This window comes from Hylobates moloch, unplaced genomic scaffold (assembly GCF_009828535.3).
Source record: "Hylobates moloch isolate HMO894 unplaced genomic scaffold, HMol_V3 SCAFFOLD_18, whole genome shotgun sequence".
NCBI classification, from domain to species: Eukaryota; Metazoa; Chordata; class Mammalia; order Primates; family Hylobatidae; genus Hylobates; species Hylobates moloch.
The window spans coordinates 77001154-77025039 of NW_026652293.1; the positions used below are offsets into that span (position 1 = coordinate 77001154).

The following is a 23886-nucleotide window of genomic DNA, read 5'->3' on the forward strand; positions in this document are numbered from 1 at the left end:
TGATCTGCCCACCTCAGCCTCCCAAAGTGCTGGGATTACATGCATGAGCCACCGCGCCTGGGCTAATGCATATAACATTTCCAAATAATGCTATATCCTCTTGCTGAACTGATTTATTTATTATTGTCTAATGACTTTCTTTGTCTCTTTTTATGGTTTTTGACTTAAAGTCTGTTTTACCTACTATAAGAATAGCTACTCTTGCTCACTTTGACTCCATTTGTGTGGAATAACTTTTTATATGCCTTCACTATGAATCTTCGTGTATCTTTACAAGTGAAGTGAGTTTCTTATAGGCAATATATAGTTGGATTGTGGTTTTTTTTAATCCATTCAGCCAGTCAATATCATTTAAATGGAAAATTTAATTCATTTACATTACATTCAAGGTTATTATTTATAGGTGAGGACTATTTCTGTCATTCTGTTAATTTTTTTCTGGTTCTTTTGTATATCCTTTGTTCCTTCATTCTCTCATTGTTTATCATTGCAGTTTGGTGGTTTTCTGTAGTGGTAACATTTGATTCCTTTCTCTTTCTTCTTTGCGTTATTGATATACCATTGAGTTTTATGCTTTTGCGTGTTTTCATTATGGTAGATACCATCCTTTCACTTCCAGATGTAGGACTTCCTTAAGCATTTCTTGTAGGGCTGATCTATTGTTGATGAATTCCCCCAGGTTTTGCTTACCTGGGAAAAACTTTATTTCTTTATTTTTGAAGGATAGCTTTGCTAGGTATTGTATTCCACACTGGCAGTTAGAACTTTAACTATATCATCTCATTCTCTCCTGGCCTCTTAGGTTTCTGCTGAGAAATCCACTGTTAATATGAAGAAGATTCCCTTATATGTGACTTGATGCTTTTCTCTTGCTGATTTTAAAATTCTCTTTTTGCCTTTACCTTTTGGCAGTTTGAAATTCATGTACCTTGGAGAAAACCTTTTTGGGTTAAATCTACTTGGAGATCTTTGAGCTTCCTGTACCTAGATATCTATATATCTTGCAAGACTTGGGAAGTTTTCAGTGATTATTTTGTAAAATAGGTTTTCTATGTGTTTGTCCATCTCTTCACCTTCTGGAGCTCTCAAAATTCAAATATCTGGTTGCTTTATGGTATCCCATATGTCATATAAGCTTTCTTCATGCTTTCTTATTCTTTTTGTTTGTTTGACTGGGTTATTGCAAAACACCTGTCTTCGAGTTCAGAAATTCTTTCTTCTGTTCGATCTAGTCCATTGTTAAAGCTCTTAATTGTATTTTTTATTTTATGCATTGAATTCTTCAGTTCCAAGATTTCTGTTTGACCTTTTTCTTTAATATCTATCTGTTTGTTAAACCTCTTATTCAGATCTTGAATTGATTTCCTAATTTCTTTATATTGCTTATTTGTGTTCTCTTGTATCTCACTTAAGTTCCTTTTTTTCCTCCTCTCTGAGTTTCTTTATTATCTTTACTTTTCCCCCCTCTGAGTTTATCTTTATCTTTATTTTTATTTTTCCCCTTTATCTCTTTATCTTTATTTTTTCCCCTTTTGTCTCTTTATCTTTATTTTTCCCCCTCTCTGAGTTTCTTTATTATCATTATTTTCAATTCCTTTTCAGATATTTCTTAGATTTCCTTTTTGTTGGGATCTGTTACCGAGAATTATTGTGTTCCTTTGGAAGAGTCATGTTCCCTTGCTTTTTCATGTTTCTTGTGTCTTGCACAGATACATTGGTATCTGTGCATCTGGTATAAAAGCTGCTTCTTTCAGTTTTATAGATTAGCTTTCATAGTGAAAGACATTTTCCTTTGGATATTTCTTCAATGTTGGTTGGGTAGGTTGCTTTGGCTTTAATTCTGGATGGGCACAGTAGTGTAGTCTCTGCATGATTTCTTCAGCTGTATAATCAGCATCAATGATGTCTCTGAGGTTTTCAGTGGCTTAGGCTGTAGTTGTTATTGAAGGTTATGGTGGGGCTTTGTTGGGGACAGGAGAACCAGGCAGGCTGGTCCATGGACACCAGTGGTAGGGACAGCTGGCTAAACATCAGGTTCTTGAAACCCCTGGCAGCCTACATGGGCACTAGTAGTAGCAGGTCTGGGTAGACCAATTCTTGGGCTTCCAGGTGGCTTGCTTGAGTGCTGGCAGTGGCAGCAGTGGGCCAGATGGGTGTCAGGTCCACAGGCCGCTTGGCAGCATTCATTGCATAAGCAGTGGCAGTAGCAGCAGCAGGCCAACCCTTCAGCCCCCTTGCAGCACGTGAGTACCAGCAATTGCAGTGGTGGGCTGAATTGGCCAATCCTCAGGCCTCCAGGTGGCACACACATGTGGGTGCCAGTGCCAGTGGCAGGTTGAGCAGGCCAGTCCCAAGGTCTTCAGTAAATCCACATGGTGGCAGTGATGAGCAAGACAGGTCTATTCTCAGGCCCCTGAAAGGCATACATAAGTTCCAGTGGTGTCAGGCAGGGCAGAACAATCCCCAGGCCCCTGGAGGGTATATGTGAGTGTCAGTAGTAGTAGTTGGGGCAGATCAATCTCCAGGCCCCTGGACAACATGCATATACACTGGCAGTGGCAGTTGGGGTGAGTTGACCCCTAGGCTTCTGAATGATGCATGTGGGCACTGGTGAAGGTGGAGGTAGGCAGGTCTGGCCTATCCTCATGACTCCAATGGTGCATGTGGGTGCCACTTGCAACGAGCAGGGTGGATCTATCCCCAGGTCCCCAGACAGCATGCTGGGGCACTGGTGGTGGTGGTGGTAGTGGACAGGTCAGGACCATCCTCAGGCCCTCGGATGGTGTGCATGGGCACTGGCAGTGGTGGGCAGGGCAGGTGGATCCCCAGGCCTCCAGATAAAAAATGCATGTAGGCTCCACTGGTGGAAGCTGCAGGTGGGTTGGGTATAACCTTAGGTCCTCCAATGGTGTATATGGCCACTGGCTGTAGTAGGTGGAGCAAATTGATCCCTGTGCTCCCAGACTCGTTTTTTAATTAGGTTGTTTGGTGTTATTTTTTATTGCTCAGGTTTAAGTTTTCTATATATTCTGGATATTAATGTTTTATGAGATATGTGATTTGAAACTATTTTCTTCTATCCTGTGGATTATCTTTTTATTCTGTTCATAGGGACTTTTGAGGCACAGAAGTTTTTAATTTTAATGAAAGCCATTTTTCCTTTTGTTGCCTGGGCTTTTGGTGTCATATCCAAGAAATCATTGCCAAATCCAATGTCATGAATATTTTTCCCTATGTTTTCTTCTAAGAGTTTTATTGTTTAGCTCTTAACATTTCAGGAATTAACTATTGATAACACCCAACAACTTGGATGGATACTGAGTTAAATAGCCACCTTCAAAGTGTGTTGAATACTGTATGATTCCATTTATAGAACATTTTAGAGGTGACAAATTGTAGCAATAGAAAACAGATAAGTGTTTTTCGGGGCTTAGGATATGTGGGCAATTGTGAATCTTAAGTGGTAACATGACGGAGTTTCTTCTATGTGATGTATTCACTCTTGTGTTCTGGTTGTGGTGGTAATTACGTGAATCTACACGGGTGATAAAGTTTTACAGAACTATGCTAAATAAACAAATAAAAGAGTGCCTGGAAAAATTGGTGAAATCTGAATAAGGTCTGTACCCGAGTTAATAATGTTGTATCAGCATCAATTTCCTAGTTTTGACAATGCATTAGGATTATGTAAACTATTCCCATTGGGAAAAGCTGGGGAAAGGGTACATGGAAACTTCTTGTGAGTCAAACAATTTTGAAATAAAATAATTTAAAGTCCTATTTTAAAATCTCTTCAATGTTTGCCATTGTACTAAGAATAAAATCTAACCTCTTTTCCAAAGCACACAGTGCTTAGCGTGATGTAGCCCTTGCCTATCTCTTCTCTGACCTTATCCACTTACTAGTCTCCCCCTTCTACTATACACAAGCCATCATTTTCCTGTCAATTCCTCAAGCATAGTAACTCCTCTCCCACCTCAGGGACTTTGTAACTGTTGTTCCTTCTGTCTAGAATTCTCTTATCACAGCTGTCTCATGAAAGATATGAAAGATACATACTCTCCTCTGGGTGGTGAGATTTTTTTCATTATTTGTTCAACAAATATTTATAAATGCAGGTTTGAGAGGCAAAGCCTCAAGGCAGCAGTGTAGTTTTGAACATATTGGTTTAAAGTGCTTCTGAGACAACTGGAAGTCACAATTAATAATCTAATTAGATCCTCAGATCTAGAACTAGATATAAAATTTGGGATCTGGCTTACCATTTGATGAGTTGTACAGGAATTGGATGGTACTTGAAGCCATGTGAGTGAAATGAGATCACGTAGGAAGAGAATATACTCTGAGAAGAGAGGGGGGCCTAAGGCCAGACCCTGGGAACCATTAGTAGAGCAGGAGGGAGTGATAACATGGAAGCCAAGTAGAGTGTTTCAAATGGGAAGATTCATTCAATGTACCAAATGCTGCTAAACAGTCAGGTAAGATCAACAGAACTATGTTTATTAAATTTAACAATATATATAGCCATATATTGATATAACTAGAAACATACTATTAAAAATAATAATCCTATTATTTTTAATACGATTATTATTTTTAATAACAATACTATAATATTTTATAATACTATTTAGTATATTTTAAAATACTATTAAAAATAATAATATAATAATAATAATACTATTAAAAATAATAATACCAGGCATGGTGTCTCACACCTATAATCCCAGCACTTTGGAAGGCTGAGGCAGGAGGATTGCTTGAGTCCAGGAGTTCAAGACCAGTCTGGGCAACATAGCAAAACCCCATCTGTACAAAAAATACCAAAATTAGCCAGGCGTGGTGGCACACACTTGTCACAGCTATTCAGGAGGCTGAGGTGGGGAGATTGCTTGAGCCTGAAAGGCAGAGGTTGCAGTGAGCTGTGATTGAGCCACTGCACTCCACCCTGGGTGACAGAGTAAGACCTTGTCTCAAATAATAATAATAACAATAATAATAATAATAATAATAACACAAACATGAGCAGTAATATAATGAAACTTGTTCTGTCATAGATCACTAGTAATAACATAAATTGGTATAATTCTTTTAGAAATTATTTTGGCAATATGTATCAAGAGAGTTTGTTTGTTTGTTTGTTTGTTTGTTTGTTTGTTTGTTTTTAGAGATGAGGTCTCACTCTTTTACCCAGGCTGGAGTGCAGTAGTGTGATTATAGGTCACTGTAGCCTCAAACTCCTAGGCTCACGTGATCCTCCTGTCTCAGCCTCCTGAGTAGCTGGGACTACAGGTGCGCCCCACCATGCCAGGCTAAAGGGGTTTTTTTTTTTTCTTTTGGAGACGGAGTCTCTCTGTTGTCCAGGCTGGAGTGCAGTGGCACGATATCAACTCACTGCGACCTCCACCTCCTGAGTTCAAGCGATTCTCCTGCCTCAGCCACCTGAGTAGCTGGTACTACAGGCACATGCTACCAGGCCCAGCTATTTTTTGTATTTTTAGTAGAGACAGTTTCACCATGTTGGCAAGGCTGGCCTCGAACTCTTGACCTCAGGTGATCCACCTACGTTGACCTCCCAAAGTGCTGGGATTACAGGATTTGAGCCACTGCACCCAAATTAAAAGAGTTTTTAAAGTGTTTATAAGTTTTGACCCAGCAATCACACTTCCAAGAATCTTATCAAAAGAAATAGTCCTAACCATGGAAAAGACTGTGTATCTGATGATGTTCCTAGCAATAATATTTACCAATAGTGAAAAAAATAAAACCACCAAAATGTCCAATACAGGAGTGTTAAGCAAATGATGATAATTCACTCAGTGAAAAATTATGCAGACATTGAAAATGATGTTTATAGACTGAACATGAATATAAAACAGTAGCCTGTACTTGGTAAATCTGAAGAAAACACTAATGTGGTTTTTGCCTTTTTGATAATTTCTATGTGTTAATTTTTTCCATATTTATAAAATTATCTTTAATGACCATGAATTACTTTCTTAATCAAAAAATATATATTTTTAAGCTTGTTTATATGATTATATTAACTTTTTCTTGATATTTTTCCTACAATCTTCTTATATGTGTTATTTATTATACTTTACTTCCATCTTACTCTTTGCTACATTAAGAATGCTTCATTTACTCTTTCCTCAGCAGTTATACAAAAGGTAGTTGTATTTAAAATTCTGAATAGTGAATATGATTTTCAGAAACAAAATGGAAATATCTATTATTTATTATTTATTAGGCAAACCTATATTTCTCTATAAAAATCATCAAATGGGCTGGGTGCAGTGGCTCATGCCTGTAATCCCAGCACTTTGGGAGGAGGAGGTAGGTGGATCATCTGAGGTCAGGAGTTCGAGAAGAGCCTGACCAACATGGTGAAACCCCATCTCTACTAAATATAAAAAAATTAGTGGGGCATGATGGTGCATGCCTATAATCTCAGCTACTTGGGAGGCTGAGGTAAGAGAATTGCTTGAACCCAGAAGGTGGAGGTTGCAGTGAGCCGAGATTGTGCCATTGCACTCCAGCCTGGGCAACACAGCAAAACTCTTGTCTCAAAAAAAAAAAAAAAAGTCATCAAATGAGTATTCTTCAGGAAAGGCCTTCCCTGACCATTATTACTACTTCCCACAATGGGTTCTACTGTCAGATAACCCCGTAGCCCCCCTAATTACTCCTTACTGACACTCATGATAACAATCTTAAAGATTGCTTTGTGAGTGGATGCCATGTTTTTAGAAAATTAAACAAAAGCAGTATTAGAGGATTAGGATAGAATTCTAGACTAGCCCTCATCATCTGATTTTTTAATTCTAGAAATTTCCCATAGTAAAACAGTTGCTTCCATTCTAAAAGTACCTTATTAGGAATAATTCCAACTCAATTCCCCTTCTCCTTATGTATCATGAGAAAAAGGGAGCTTTTCAGATCTATCTGATTTCTAAGAGCATTTTTCTTAAAGCCACCAGATATCGTTTGAAACCTGCCTTGAAAGAGTATGTCATTTTGAAGGCAGGCTCATGTAGAAAGAATTCTAACAGATTAGTTTCAGAAACTCTACTATGTATTTCATTGAGATTAACACTAGGGTTATTTATTTAAGTATCCCCATAGTTTCAGTGCATTCAGGATTCTGATTGTGTGTAGAGTTTTTGACGAGTTGGAAACTGTATTACGACTTATTTATAATTCATAAAGTTCGCATAGGGAGGAGGCTATAAGGTAGAAAGAACAAAGCTGAATCTTGAGCACGTGGTAAACTTACAAATGTAAGCAATGTCTTAACCAAAATAACAAATTCAATATATCATGATGTCATATCAAAATACTTTAGCTATGAAAATAATAAAAAATGAAATTTTATTTTATTTTTACAGAATTCCATAGTACTCAGCACACAGATGGCCACATTGGGACAGAAGCCTGTCATACATACAATTCTGAAGAGAAAAGTTTATTCTTCAAATGAGAAAATGAAAAGGGGGTATTTAATTTTTTTAATTTTAAATATAGAAATATGAAAACTTAAACTAGATTTTAAAATCTTAGTGGAACTTAATGGAATGTGTCTTATATGTTGTTTTCAAGTGCCTTCTTTTATAAAACACAAAAAATTTGATAATCAGAACTAATTACTAACTTAGAAAATGCTAGACTCTTGGATTAGAGTTTTACAATTTGTGTCCGTACGTAATCCTCAATCCAAGAGCCTCATTCGGGTTGGTGGCAAATCCCGGAAATATCTCAAAATGTGTCCTACTGGTTTATAAAAGTCAACCACGGTGGTGTCCAGTGCCCATACACACACATACACACACACACACACACACACACCCCACAAATTCTACCTGAGAGGCAAGATACATTACTGTTAAAGTTAGTAGGTTATCACAAGGTATAGACAGACTTTCTTAGTCTATTAAGCACCTAGACACAGGGCAAAGTGCTTTTAACTAAAGGATAAAGTACCTGCCTTCAATATTCTTTCATTTAGTGCGAGAGACAAACAAGAAACAGATATTCTATAGGAGTGAGGCCAGGGTGCAGAGGAACACAAAGAGGATGCACCAACCCTGGCCTGGAGGAGAGGGAGTCAGGGAGGACTTTCCTAAAAAGGTGACATCTGCATTATTGCAAAGAAGTAAAACCTAGCCAACTGGGGGAGAATTCCAAACATAGGAAATGACAAACAGCAGGTCCTCAAATAATGTTCATTATAACATTGATTAGAAAAAACTTGATTCCCTGTTGGGGCCACTGCTGTGTGGAGTTTGCATGCTCTCCCTGTGTCTGCGTGGGTTTCCTCCAGGTATTCTGGTTTCCTCCCACATCCCAAAGCTGTGCACTTGCAGTTCATTGGCGTGTGTGCGTGGTCTCAGTTGGAATGAGTGTGGGTGTGAATGTCAGTGTGCCCTACAATGGGATGGCGTCCTGTCCAGGGTAGGCTCCTGCCTTGAGCCCTGAGCTGCCAGAATGGGCTCTGGCCAACCACAACGCTGAACTGGAATAAGCAGGTTAGAAAATGGATGAATACAAACTATTGTAAAAGAAGAATTTGTAAAGTAGACAAGGCTATGACATGACAATAAACAAGGCTGTAGGAAAGCGCTCAGAGAGCCGCCGTATTTGTGATTGTTGAGTTTTGAACTGTGTGATGGTAGGAGGTGTTTCTTAACAATTTGGCAAACATTAATTTCTTGATTTAACCCACCATCACTATGATCACCCTCACTCACTGATTCACCAAGAGTTGGGTCAATAATTACCTTACTTGTGAGCCACCACGACTAGCCCTAAGAGTTCTTTATATTCTAGATACAAGTCTTTTATCAAACATATGATTTACAAGGATTTTCTCCCATTCTGTGAATTGTCTTTTCAGGTTCTTCATGATATCCTTAAAGCACAGAAGTTTTACATTTTTATGAATTCCTAATGACCTGTTTTTTTCCTTTGGTTCTGTGTGCTTTGGGTGCCATATCAAAGAAACCATTGCCAAATCCAAAGTCACAAAGTACCACACTGTTTTTTCCTATAGTATTATAGTGTTCGCTCTTACATTTAAGCCCTTGGTTTATTTTGAGTTTATATTTGGTCTATATTTGCAGTGAGTTCATTTTGTGGTAGGGGTCCAAATGAATTCTTTTCTATCTGGAGATCTAGTTGTCCCAGCATAATTTGCTGAAAAGACTGTTGTTTCCCCCATTGAATTTTTTTGGCACTCTTGTTGAAAGTCAGTTGAGTGAATGTGACAGTATATTTCCGGATTTTTAAATTCTATTCCATCGCCCTACATATTCATCCTTATGCCAATACCACACTTCTCCCATGGGTCTCTGCAACCCACGATCAGGAGATGCCCTTATGAGCCCATGCCACCAGGACCTTGGGTCCAACACACAGAGCTGTGTGGAGCCTCGGCAGAGCAGCCACTCAGGCACACGCAGAGACCCAGGAGTTTTACATACTGTGGACCCAGGACCCCTGCCAAGGTGGAAAATTTGTCCGTACATATCCCTAGGAAGGGGGCTGAATCCAGGGAGCCAAGCAGCATTGTTCTGTGGGCCCCAGTTCCACAGCACCTAAGGAAAAATTCTAGAAAAATATAAATCATCAAAATTGACCCAAAAAATACATATAGAACTTGAGTAATGTTTTAACTGAAAAGAAACTATTATTATTTAACAATCATTGAGGAGGGGAAGAAAGCACTAGCACAGATAATTCCAATCCTAAACAGTGAGATGAAGTTATCAGCATACCCAAATTCAGGCAAGAGCTATATAAGAAAGGAAAATCACAAGCTAATCTTATTCGTGAATGTAGATGCCAAATCCTGAATAAAATATTATCAAATAAATTTAGCAATAGGCCAGGCATAGTGGCTCACACCTTTAATCCCAGCACTTTGGGAGGCCAAGGCAGGAGGATTGCTTGAGGCCAGGAGTTTCAGACCAGTCTGGGAAACATAGAGAGACCCCATCTCTATAGAAAAATTAAAAATTAGCCAAGTGTAGTGGCATGCACCTGTAGTCCTAGCTACTTGGGAGGCTGAGGCAGGAGGATTGCTGAAGCCCAGGAATTTGAGGCCACAGTGAGCTATGATCATGCCACTGTACTCCAGCCTAGGTAATAGAGTGAGACCTTGTCTCTACATAAATAAAGAAATAAATCCAGTAATATATATGAAAAATATATGATATATGATCGAGTTGATTTATACCAGAAGTGCAAGTTGAGTATAATATTTTTAAAAGTTTTAATGTAATTTATTACATTAATAGCTTAAAGGAGTAAAATTAGATGAGGATCTCAATAGGGACAAAATAAAGCTTTATTTCAAAATGTTTTTTACTTCCTGCTTTCCTCAGCTTAGTAAACAATAAAATAAATTTTTTTAACCTCATACTGTACGTAAAAATAATCTCAGATGAATTAAATATGTACATATGAAAGGCTAAACTGAAAAAAACTAGAAATATAGAATATCTTTATTGTCTTAGGATAGTGAAGGATTTCTACAACAATTCAAAAGTTACTCAAACTATACAAGTAAACATTTGATAAATCCAGCTCATTAATGAATACATGACCTGATGTTCAGCCTCATTAGTAATCAAAGAAAAATATTAATAGCCCAATGAGATCCATTTTACACATACCAGATTGATAAATATATTAAAGTTTTAGAAAGTCATTGGTGAGGATACGCCACAATGGAACACTAATGTGGATCACTGATGGAAGTGTAAATTGGCACAACCAATTTGAAAGAATTTTACATTATCAGGCAAAATTAAAGATGCACATACCCCATGGTTACAAGCTCAATACCACTCTATACCCTAGAGAAACCCATGCACAGTTACCTCAGGAGATGTGTAAAATAATATTTGTAGCAGCATTGTTTGTAATTGCAAAAAAAGAAGAAGAAAGAAACTTTAATTTCCACTCATGGAGAAATGTATAATGAAGAAACCAAACATGCCTATTAGTATTGGTTTAACTGTAAATAACAGAAAACTTGATTAATAATGGCTTAACAACAAAAAAAAATTTTCTGCTACTTAAAAAGAAGCCTAGAAGTAGCCAATGGTTAAGGCCCTAGGCTTTTTCCAACCTTCTTCTCCACCATCCTTAGAGTGTTGGCCTCATCTGTGGCCTTATGGTCACAAGATGGCTGCTGAAGCTCTAACAGCACAAGTCTGCACTCGGTGTGAGAAAGGCAGGTGACAGTGAGTGGGTAGCCAATGTAGCAAAGACGACCTTTTCCTTAATGGTGCTAACCTTTTCTCGGAAAAGAAAGTAACTGTGCCAAGTGTGGTGGCACATGCCTGTAATCCCAGCACTGGGAGGCTGAGGTGGGTGGATTGCCTGAGCTCAGGAGTTCAAGACCAGCATGGGCAACATGACAAAACCCTGCCTCTACACACAAAATACAAAAATTAGCCAGGCATGGTGGCACACACCTGTAGTCTCAGCTACTGGGGAGGGTGAGGTAGGAAGAATGCCCAAGCCCAGGAGTTTGAGGCTGCAGTAAGCTATGATTGGGCCACTACACTTCAACCTGGGTGACAATGAGACTTTGTATCAAAAAGAAAAAAAAAAAAGGAAAAGAAAATAATTTCTTACATGTCCTTGTATATCTCATTGGCCACAGTGGGTTATATGGCCAATTCTAGCTACAAGAGAGACTAGAAAAAAAATATCCGGCTTTTCCAGCCTATACAATGGGAGGCTAGCAAGGATAAGGCAATGTTTTTCAGTGGCACTCACCGGTTTCTACCACAACAAAATCACCTGCGATTCAACCAATAGATTGGCTTAGTCTTTTTCTTTTTTTTATTTTTAGACAGGGTCTCACTCTGTCACCCAGGCTGGCGTGCAGTGGCATGACCACAGCTCACCACAACCTCAAACTCCTAGGTATCGGGGGAACCTGCCCCCGATAGTCACGTAGGTTCTTTTTGATTTTCCCTAAGTGTTGGCCGGCCTGAGAAATAAAGGGAAAGAGTACAAAAGAGAGAAATTTTAAAGCTGGGTATCCGGGGGAGACATCACATGTCGGCAGGTTCCGTGATGCCCCCCAAGCCGCAAAACCAGCAGGTTTTTATTAGTGATTTTCAAAAGGGGAGTGAGTGTACGAATAGGGTGTGGGTCACAGAGATCACATGCTTCACAAGGTAATAAGATATCACAAGGCAAATGGAGGCAGGGCGAGATCACAGGACCACAGGACTGGGGCAAAATTAAAATTGCTAATGAAGTTTCGGGCAGGCATTGTCATTGATAACAACTTATCAGGAGACAGGGTTTGAGAGCAGACAACCAGTCTGACCAAAATTTATTAGGCAGTAATTTCCTTGTCCTAATAAGCCTGGGAGCACTACAGGAGACTGGGGCTTATTTCATCCCTACAGCTGCGACTGTAAAAGAGAACCTCCCCTGAAGCGGCCATTTCAGAGGCCTCCCCTCAGGGACACATTCTGTTTCTCAGGGATGTTCCTTGCTGAGAAAAAGAATTCAGCGATATTTCTCCCATTTGCTTTTGAAAGAAGAGAAATATGGCTCTGTTCCGCCCGGCTCACCGGCAGTCAGAGTTTAAGGTTATCTCCCTTGTTCCCTGAACATTGCTGTTATCCTGTTCTTTTTTCAGGGTGCCCAGATTTCATATTGTTCAAACACACATGCTCTACAAACAATTTGTGCAGTTAACGCAATCATCACAGGGTCCTGAGGCGACATACATCCTCCTCAGCTTACAAAGATGACAGGATTAAGATATTAAAGTAAAGACAGGCATAGGAAATCACAAGGGTATTGATTGGGGAAGTGATAAGTGTCCATGAAATCTTCACAATTTATGTTCAGAGACTGCAGTAAAGACAGGCGTAAGAAATTATAAAAGTATTAATTTGGGGAACTAATAAATGTCCATGAAATCTTCACAATTTATGTTCTTCTGCCATGGCTTCAGCCGGTCCCTCCATTCGGGGTCCCTGACTTCCCACAACACCTAGGCTCTAGCAATCCTCCCATCTCAGCCTCCCAAGTGGCATGTGTCACCATGCCTGGCCAATTTTTCCACTTTCTGTAAAGACAGGGTCTCGCCCTGTTGCCCAAGCTGGTCTTTATTTTTTTCTTCAACTTTTAAGTTCAGGGGTATAGCAGGTGTGTTACATAGGTAACATGTGCCATGGTGGTTTGCAGCACAGATCATCTCATCAGCCAGGTATTACACCCAGCATCCATTAGCTATTCTTCCTGATGCTCTCCCTCTCCCCATTCCCCCCAACCAACAGGTTCCCTGCATATGTTGTTCCCACTCACCCCACCATGTGTCCATGTGTTCTCATCATTCAGCTCCCACTTATAAGTGAGAACATGCAGTGTTTGGTTTTCTGTTCCTGCATTAGTTTGCTGAGCATAATGTCTTCCAGCTCCATCCATACCCCTGGTATAAACATGCTAAAAATGTATACACTATACAACAGTGAAAATATACAAAGCAACACTAATCAATATGAATGAATCTCACAAGCATAATATAGAATGATAAAAGCAAATCATAGAGGAAAGGTAAAGTGTAATTCCATTTATATAAAGTACAAAACTAGAAAAATTAAATAATACATTGTTTAGTAATGGGCAAACTAGTTTTTTAAACTTTTTTATTTTTAATTTTTGTGGGTACATAGTAGGTATATATATTTTGGGGGTTTATGAGATTTTTATGTAGGCATACAATATATAATAATCACATCAGAGTAAGTGGGGTATCCATCACCTTAAGTATTTATTCTTTGTGTTACAGTCTAATTATACTCTTTTAGTTATTTTTAAACATCCAATTAAATTATTATTGACTATAGTCACCCAGTTGTGACATCAAATACCACATCTCATTCTATTTTTTGAACCAGTTAACCATTCCTACTCTCCCCCACAACAATCCCCCACCACACACACACACACACACACACACACACATACACACACACACACACACACACTACTCTTTCCAGCCCCTGGCAACCATCATTCTACTCTCTATGTCCAAGAGTTCAATTGTTTTAATTTTTAGCTCCCACAAATAAGTGAGAATATGGTGAAGTTTGTTTTTTTTGTGCCTGGCTTATTTCACTTAGCATAATGGCCTCCAGTTCTACCCATATTATTGCACATGACAGGATCTCATTCTTTTTTATGGCTAAATAGTACTCCATTGTGTATATGTGCCACATTTTCTTTATCCATTCACCTGTTGATGGACACTTAGGTTGTTTCCAAATCTTGACTATTGTGAATTGTGCTGCAATAAACATGGGAGTAGATATCTCTTCAATATATTGAATTCCTTTCTTTTGGGTGTATACCTAGCACTGGGATTGCTGGATCATATGGTAGTTCTATTTTTAGCTTTTTGAGGAACTTCCAAACTCTTCTCCATAGTGGTTATACTAATTTACATTCCCACCCACAGCGTACAGGGGCTCCCTTTCTCCAGCATTTGTTATTGCCTGTCTTTTGGATGAAATCTATTTTAACTGGGGTGAGATGATATTTCATTCTAGTTTTGATTTGCATTTCTCTAATGATCAGTGATGTTGAGCACCTTTTCATACACCTATTTGCCATTTTTATGTCTTCACCTAAGAAATGTCTATTTAGATTTTTGCCCATTTTTATTTGGATTATTAGATTTTTTTCCTATAGTGTTGTTTGAGCTCTTTATATATTCTGGTTATTAATCCCTTGTCAGATGGATAGTTTGCAAATATTTTCCCCCATTCTGTGGGTTGTCTCTTCAATTTTTTGATTGTTTCCTTTGCTGTGCGGAAGGTTTTTTTTTTTTTTTTTTGAGTCTCACTTTGCAGAAGCTTTTTAACTTGATGTGATTCTACTTGTCCGTTTTTGCTTTGGTTGCCTGTGCTTATGGGATATTGCTCAAGAAATCTTCTCCCACTCCAATGTTTTGGAGAGTTTCCTAAATATTTTCTTTTAGTAGTTTTATAGTTTGAGGTCTTAGACTTAAGTGTTTAGTTCACTTGTTTTTTGTATATGGCAAGAGATAGGGGTCTAGCTTCATTCTTCTACATATTGATATATAGTTTTCCCAGCACCAATTTTTTTTTTTTTGAGACAAGAGTTTCACTCTTGTCGCCCAGGCTGGAGTGCAATGGCATAATCTTGGCTCACTGCAACCTCCACTTCCCATGTTCAAGCGATTCTCCTGCCTCAGCCTCTGAGTAGCTAGGATTACAAGCGTGTGCCCACCATGCCCGTGTAACTTTTGTATTTTTTAGTAGAGATGGGGTTTCCCCATGTTGGCCAGGCTAGTCTTGAATTCCGGACCTCAGGCAATCCCCACCACCTCAGCCTCCCAAATTGCTGGGATTACAGGCGTGAACCACCGTGCCCAGCCCCCAGCACCATTTCTTGAAGAGACTGTCCTTTCCCCAATATATGTGCTTAGTACCTTTCTCAAAAATGAGTTCACTGTAGATGTATTGATTTGTCTCTGGGTTCTCTGTTCTGTTCCATTGGTCTATGTGTCTGTTTCTATGCCAGTACCATGCTGTTTTGGTTACTGTAGCTCTGTGGTATAATTTGAAGTCAGGTAATGTGATTCCTCCAGTTTTGTTCATTTTGTTTAGGATAGCTTTGGCTATTCTGGGTCTTTGGTGGGTTCCATAAAAATTTTAGGATTTTTTTTCCTAATTCTGTAAAGAATGTCTTTGGTATTTTGATAAGGATTGCATTGAACCTGTAGATTGCTTTGGGTAGTGTGGACATTTTAACAATATTGACTCTTCCAATCCATGAACATGGAATGTTTTCCTTTTTCGTGTCCTCTTTAATTTTTTGCATCAACATTGTATCATTTTCATTGTAGATATCTTTCAATTCTTTGGTTAATTCCTATGTATTTAGTTTTATTTGTACCTATTGTAAATAGGATTAATTTTTTATTTCTTTTTCAGATTGTTTGCTCTTGGCATATAGAAATGCTACTGATTTTTGTATGTTGATTTTATATCCTACAACTTTTCTGAATTTATGTATCAGTTCTAATAGTTTTTTGATAGAGACTTCATGTTTTTCCAAATATAAGATTATATCAGCCAGGCACGGTGGCTCACGCCTGTAATCCCAGCACTTTGGGAGGCTGAGGCAGGCAGATCACAAGGTCAGGAAATCGAGACCAGCCTGACCAACATGCTGAAATCCTGTCTCTACCAAAAATACAAAAAAAACCCCACAAAAATAGCCGGGTGCGGTGGCATGTGCCTGTAATCTCAGCTACTCAGGAGGCTGAGGCAGGAGAATGGCTTAAAGCCAGGAGGCAGAGGTTGCAGTGAGGAGAGATTGAGCCACTGCACTCCAGCCTGGGTGACAGAGGGAGACTCGGTCTCAAAAAAAAAAAAAAAAAGATTATATCTTCTGCAAGCAAAGATGATTTGATTTCTTCCATCCCAATCTGGATGCCCTTCATATCTTTCTCTTGTCTAATTGCTCTAGGACTTCTAGTACTGTTGAATAACAGTGGTGAAAGTGGATATACTTGTGTTCCAGATCTTAGAGGAAAGGCTTTCAGTTTTTCCCCATTTAGTATGATACTAACTGTGGATCTATCATATACGGCTTTTATTATGTTGAAGTATGTTCCTTCTATACCCAATTTTTTAAATTTTTTTTTTTGTCATGAAGGGATGTTGAATTTTATCAAATGCTTTTCAGTATCAATTGAAATGATCATATGGCTTTTATACTTCATTCTGTTGATATAATGTATCACATTGATTGATTTGCATATGTTGAGCCATCCTTGCATCCCTTGGATAAATCCCACTTGGTCATAATGAATGATATTTCTAATGTGTCGTGGAATTCGGTTTGTTACCATTTTGTCTTAGATTTTTGCATTAGTGTTCATCAGGGATATTGACCCTGTAGTTTTCTTTTTTTGATATGTCTTTTTCTGGATTTGGCATCAAGGTAATACTGGCCTCATAGAATGAGTTTCAAAGTATTCCCACCTCTTCTATTTTTGGGGATAGTTTGAGTCAGATTGGTATTAGTTCTTTAAATGTTTGCTGAAATTCAGCAATGAAGCCATCAGGTCCTGGGCTTTTCTTTGCTGGGAGACTTTTTATTATGGCTTCAATCTCATTACCTGTTATTGGTCTGTTTAAATCTTAGATTTCTTCATGATTCAATCTTGGTAGGTTGTATGTGCTAGGAATGTATCCATTTCTTCTAGGATTTCCAATTTATTGGCATATAGTTGCTCATAGTAGCCTCTAATGATCCTTTGATTTCTGGGGCATTGGTAGTTGTCTTTTTCATCTCCAATTTTATTTATTTGAGTCTTCTCTCTTTTTTTCTTAGTTTATTGATTTTATTTATCTTTTCAAAAAACAAATTTTTCCTTTCATTGATCTTTTGTATTGTTTTCTTCATTTCAATTTAATTTTTTTTTTTTTTTTTTTGAGACAGAGTCTTGCTCTGTCGCCCAGGCTGGAGTGCAGTGGCGCGATCTCAGCTCACTGCAAGCTCCGCCTCCCGGGTTCATGCCATTCTCCTGCCTCAGCCTCCCGAGTAGCTGGGACTACAGGCGCCTGCCACCACGCCCGGCTAATTTTTTTTTGCATTTTTAGTAGAGATGGGGTTTCACCGTAGTCTCGATCTCCTGACCTCGTGATCCGCCCACCTTGGCCTCCCAAAGTGCTGGGATTACAAGTGTGAGCCACCGCGCCCAGCCCATTTCAATTTAATTTATCTCTGCTCTGATCTTTGTTATTTCTTTTCTTCTACTAATTTTGGGTTTGGTTTCCTCTTGCTTTTCTAGTTCTTTAAGATGTATCATTAGGTTGTTTATTTGATGTTTTTCTACTATTTTTGGTATAGGCACTTACAGCTATAAACTTCTCTCAGAACTGCTTTTGCTGTATTCCCTAGGTTTGGGTATGTGTTTTTTTTTTTTGTCATTTGGTTCAAGAAATATTTCAATTCCTTCTTTCATCTGTGCCTGTTGTCTGAACTGTAATTGCCTGCCCTTCAGTTCCCTCTTAACTTCTTCACTGACCCACTGGTCATTCAGGAGTATATTGTTTAAATTTGATGTGTTCAAATAGTTATCAAAATTCCTCTTGTTATTGACTTGTAGTTTTATTCCATTGTGGTCAGAGAAGATACTTTATATTTGAATTTTTTTAATGTTTTAAGACTTGTTTTGTGGTCTAATATATGGTCTATCCTTGAGAATGATCCATGAGTTCAGGAGAAGAATGTGCACTCTACATCTATTGAATAAAATGCTCTGTAAGTATCTGTTAGGTCCATTTGGTCTGTAGTGGAGATTAAGTCCAATGTTTCTTTATTGATTTTCTGTCTGGATAATCTGTCCCATGCTAAAAGTGGGATGTTGAAGTGTCTGGCTATTATTGTATTGGGGTCTCTCTCACTCTTTAGCGTTAATAATATTTGCCTTATATATCTGGGTGCTTCAGTGTCAGTTGCATATATATTTACAATAAAGTTATGCCTTTTGCTGAATTGACCCCTTTATCATTATGTAATAAGCTTATTTGTCTCTTTTTATGGTTTTTGTCTTGAAATCTATTTTGTCTGATAGAAGTGTAGCTACTCCTCCTATTTTGTGTTTTCCATTTGCATTGAATATATTTTTCCATTCTTTTATTTTCAATTTATTCATGTCTTTATAGGTTAAGCATATTTCTTTTAGGTAACAGATTGTTGGGTCTTGTTTTTTAATCCGTTCAGCCACTGTATGTCTTTTGATTGGAGAGTTTAGTCCATTTACATCCAGTGTTATTATTGATAAGTAATGACATACTGCTGTGATTTTGTTATTTGTTTTATGGTTGTTGTGTAGTCTTCTCTTCCTTCTTTTCTTTCTTTCTGTCTTCATTTTAGTGAAGGTGATTTTCTCAGGTGGTATGTTTTAATTTCTTGGTGCTTTTTATTTTTTGTGTAGCTGTTGTATGTTATTTGATTTAAGACTGCCATGAAGCTTGCAAATAATTATAGCCCATTATTTTAAACTGATGACAACACTGATTGCCTAAACGAATGAGAAATTTGAAAAGAAAACTAATAAGAATTCTACACTTTAACCTTGTCCCCCTGCTTTTAAACTTCTTCTTGTTCCTATTTACATCTTATTGTACTGTCCACATCTTGAAAGTTGTTGTAGTTATTATTTTTGATTGGTTCATCTTTTAGCCTTTCTACTTAACATGTGAGTGATTTACACACAGCAATTACAGTGTTTAATATCCTATGTTTTCCTGTGTACTTAAAATCAGCAGTGAGTTTTGTGCCTTCAGATGATTTCTGATTGCTCACTCATGTCTTTTTCTTTTAAATTAAATATCTCCCTTTAGTATTTCTTGTAGGACAGATCTTGTGTTGATGAAATCCCTCAGCTTTTGTTTGTCTGGGAACATCTTTATTTCTCCTTCATGTTTGAAGGATGTTTTCACCAGATTTACTATTCTAGGGTACAAGATTTTTTCCCTCAGCACTGTAAATATATCATGCCACTCTCTCCTTGCCTGTAAAGTTTCCACTGAAATGTCTGCTGCCAGATGTATTGGACCTCCACTGTATGTTAGTTGTTTCTTTTCTCTTGCTGCTTTTAGGATCCTTTCTTTATCCTTCACCTTTATAGTAGCTTGATATTAAATGTCTTGAGGTAGTCTTCTTTGGGTTAAATCTGCTTAGTGTTCTGTAACCTTCTTGTACCGAATATTGATGTCTTTCTTGAGGTTTGGGAAGTTCTCTGTTATTATCTCTTTGAATAACCTTTCTACCCCTATCTCTGTCTCTACCTCCTCTTTTAGGCCCATAACTCTTAGATTTGCCCTGTTGAGGCTATTTTCTAGATCTTGTAAGCATGCTTCATTCTTTTTTATTTTTTCGATTGTCTTCTCTGATTGTGTATTTTCAAATAGCCTGTCTCCAAGCTTACTAATTCTTTGTTCTGCTTGATCAATTCTGCTATTAAGAGACTCTGATGCATTCTTCAGTATGTCGATTGCATTTTTCAACTCCAGAATTTCTGTTTCTTTTTAATTATTTCAGTCTCTTTTTTTAAATTTATCTGATAGGATCTTGAATTCCTTCTCTGTGTTATCTTGAATTTCTCTGAGTTTCCTCAAAATAGCTGTTTTGAATTGTGTGTTAGAAAGACCACATATCTCTTTCTCTCTGTGATAGGTCCCTGTTGCCTTACTTACTTCATTTGATGAAGTCATGTTTTACTGGATGGTCTTGATGCCTGTGGTTGTTCACAGGTGTCTGGACATTGAAGAATTAGGTATTTATTGTTGACTTCACAGTCTGAGCTTGTTTTTACCTATCCTTGGGAAGGCTTTCCAGGTATTCAAAGGGACTTGGGTGTTGTGATCTAAGTTTTTGGTCACTGCAGCCATATCTGCATTAGGGGGCACCCCAAGCCCAGTAATGCTGTGACTCTTGCTGGTCTTGGAAAAAATCTGGAAAAATTCTCTGAATTACCAGGCAAACACTCTTGTTCTCTTCTCTTACTTTCTGCCAAACAAAAGGAATCTCTCTCTCTCTCTCAGTGCTGAGCTGCCTGGAGCTGGCGGAGGGGTGACACAGCACCCCTGTGGCCACTACCACTGGGACTGCACTGGGTCAGACCTGAAGCTAGCACAGCACTGGATCTCACCCAAGGCCCGCTATAACCTGGCTACCACCTATGTTCGCTCAAGGCCCTAGGGCTCTACAACCAACAGGTGGTGAAGCTAGCCAGTCTTGTGTCTTTCCCTTAAGGGCTGCAAGTTCCCCCAGGCCCCATGTGGGTCCAGAGGTACCATCTGGGAGCCAAGGCCTAGAGTCAGAAACCTTAGAAATCTACCTGGTGCTCTATTTTTCTGCAGCTGAACTGGCACTCAAACCACAAGACATAGCCCTTTCCACACCTCTCTTTCCTTTTCACAGACAGAGGAGTCTTTCCCTGTGGCCACCACCACCATAGGCCCGCAGTGAGTGCTGTCAGGCTACCATTAATGTTCACTTAAGGACCACTTAGTCAGCTTGTGGTGAATGCTGCCAGGCTTCGGACTCACCTTTCAGGGCAGTTGGTTCCCCTCTAGCCCAAGGCAAGTCTAAAAGTGCTGCAAATGCTTTCCAAGAACCAATGCCTGGAACTGGGGACCCTAAGAGGCCACTTGGTACTCTACTCCACTGTGGCCAAGCTAGTACCTAAGCTGCAAGACAAAGTCCCTTTTACTCTTCCTTCTGCTCTTCTCAAGCAGAAGGAGTCTCTCTTTGTAGCTGCCACAGCTGGGAATGTGCTGGGTCACACATGAAGCTGGCACATCTCAGAGTCTCATCCAACGCCCATGGTGTGTACTACTTAGCTACCTCTGCCGTTTATTCAGGGCCCAAGAGCTGGTGATGAATCCTGCCAGGACTGGCTCCTTCTCTTAAAGGCAGCAGGTTTCCTTCTGGCCCAGATTGTGTCTAGAAATGTCATCTAGGAACTAGGGCTTGGAATGGGGGCCTCAGGACTGCCCAGTGCCCTTTCTACTGTAGCTGAGCTGATATCCAAGTTGCAAGACAAAGCCCTTTGTAGGCTTCCCTCTCCTCTCCTCAAGCAGAAGGAAGGAGTCTCTTTCATAGCTGTGAGCTGTGCTGCCTAGCGTTGGGGAGGGGTGGCACAAGCACTCCATTAGCTACTCAGGGTGGTGTCTCACTAGGTTGCATGCCACCCCTGTCCACTGGCTCTGAGCCCAGTACAGCACTAGGTCTTGCCTAGGAGTTGCAGTCTTTGTGGCCTCGACTATCTTTCAAGTTTATTTAGGACTCCAGAGAACTTTAGCCTGTGATGGCAAGGCTTGCCAAAACCCACGTTCCCACCATGAGGATGGGCAATTCCCTCTGGCTAGGGCTGGTCAAAATGTTCCCTCTGCGGGTATCATCTGAGTTCTCCCTGGTGTTGCTTTCCACTGTGACAGGGCAGCCCTGAATTCCGATGGAAAGTCCCACAATCACTGTACTCTGTTTCCCCAAAGCACACAGATTCATTGTCTGCACTATGCAGCCACTACTGAGAGATGGGGAAGGGGTGATGTTGGCAACTCAAGACTGTCTTTCCCACCTTCTTCAGTGTCTGTTTCCTTGATATCATGTTAAAACCAGATACTGTGATTTACTCACTTGATTTTTGGCTCTTATGAAGTTGCTTTTTTGGGTAGATAGTTGTTAAATTTCATGTTCCTATGGAGAAGATGATTGGTGGAGGCTTCTATTCACCCATCCTGTTCTGCCTCCATCCTCAAACTAGTTTTTTAAAGCATGCGAATTGACTTTTGTATGGACTTTGTATCCTGCAGGTATAATTTTTATTAGTTCCAGGAGGTTTTTTTTTTCTGTTCTTTAAGATTTTCTAAATAGTCATTTATGTCATCTGCAAACAAAAACCAGTTTTATTTATGCCATCCCAATCTGAACACCTTTTATTTCACTTTCTCATGTTAGCTAGCATTTCCAGTGCTATGTTGAATAGAAATAATGAGAGGAGACATCCTTGTCGTGTAGCCAGTCTTAGGAGGAGAGCATCCAGTTTCTCACCGTCAAGTTTTTGTATGCTTTCTTTAGACTCTTTTTATCAAGTTTAAGAAGGTCTCCTCTGTTGCTAGTTTGCTTTGAGTTTTTAGCATGAATGAGTGTTGACTTTGTCAAATGCTTTTGCTGCATCTACTATATGATTTTTCTTCTTTAGCCTGTTAATTTGGTGGATTACATTAATTGATTTTTGAATGTTGGACCAGCCTTGCATATCTAGAGTAAATCTCATTTGGTCATGGTGTGCAATTCTTTTTACACATTGTTGGATTTAAAAGGTCTGTAGCTTTCCTTTCTTGTGATGTCTTTGTCTGGTTTTGGTATTAGGGCAATGCTGGCGGGCTTCATAGAATGAGTTGGGAAAAATTCTCTCTGCTTCTATTGGAAGAGTTTCTAGAGAATTAGCATTATTTGTTCCTTAAGTGTTAGCATTCACTAGTCTAAAAAGAAAGTCATTGGGCCTGGTGCTTTGTTTTGGAAGATTATTAATTATTTTTCCAGTTTATTTAATAGATACAGCTTTTTATGTGGATTTGACTTCTAGTTTTAATTACATTGTGGTTTGAGACCATACTTTGTATAATTTCTATTCTTTTAAATTTTCTTAAGGTGCATTTTATGGCCCAGCGTATGGTGCATCTTGGTGAATTCTTATGTGGGACTGAGAAAAATATGTATTCTCCTGTTGTTGGATGAAGTAGTCTATAAGTATCCATTAAATCTAGTTGGTTGATTAGTTCAGCTATGTCCTTACTGACTTTCTGCCTGCTGGATCTGTTAATTAATGATAGAGAGGTGTTGAAGTTACAAAAGATAATAGTGGATTTTTCTATTTCTCTTTGCACTTCTATGTTGTTAAGACATATATGTGGCAAAACTAGTTGTAGAAACGCATGGGAGGCCAGGCACAGTTGCTCAGACCAGTAATCCCAACACTTTGGGAGACCAAGGTGGGAGTATTGCTTGAGCCCAGGAGTTCAAGGCCAGCCTGGGCAACATAAGGAGACCCCGTCTCTTTAAAAAAAAAAAAATGTTTTAATTAGCTGGGCACGGTGGTTTGCGCCTGTGGTCCTAGCTACTTGGGAGGCTGAGGTGGGAGGCTCTCTTGAGCCCAGGAGACTAAGGCTGCAGTGAGCCATGATCTTGCCACTGCACTCCAGCCTGGGTGGAAGAATGAGACCCTGTCTCCCCACCAAAAAAAAAAACCCCATGGGAATGTAAACATAAATGCAATCACTAAATCAGGTCAGTGAT

The 23886-nt window shown here is 39.1% G+C and overlaps 1 protein-coding gene across 6 annotated transcripts in view; it reads left to right on the plus strand.

The window, feature by feature from the left end:
* The window catches only part of CATSPERE (catsper channel auxiliary subunit epsilon), a 168353-nt gene that overhangs the window by 43594 nt on the left and 100873 nt on the right, over positions 1-23886 (plus strand). For 5 of the 6 annotated variants that reach the window (XM_058430493.1, XM_058430489.1, XM_032136925.2 and 2 more), the window contains one exon: positions 7389-7495. The exons of the other annotated variant lie outside the window; for it this stretch is intronic. In XM_058430493.1, the coding sequence (XP_058286476.1) occupies positions 7413-7495 (83 nt within the window). In that variant the 5' untranslated portion in view covers positions 7389-7412. The remainder of the gene's footprint in view (positions 1-7388; positions 7496-23886) is intronic. 6 annotated transcript variants of the gene reach the window in all.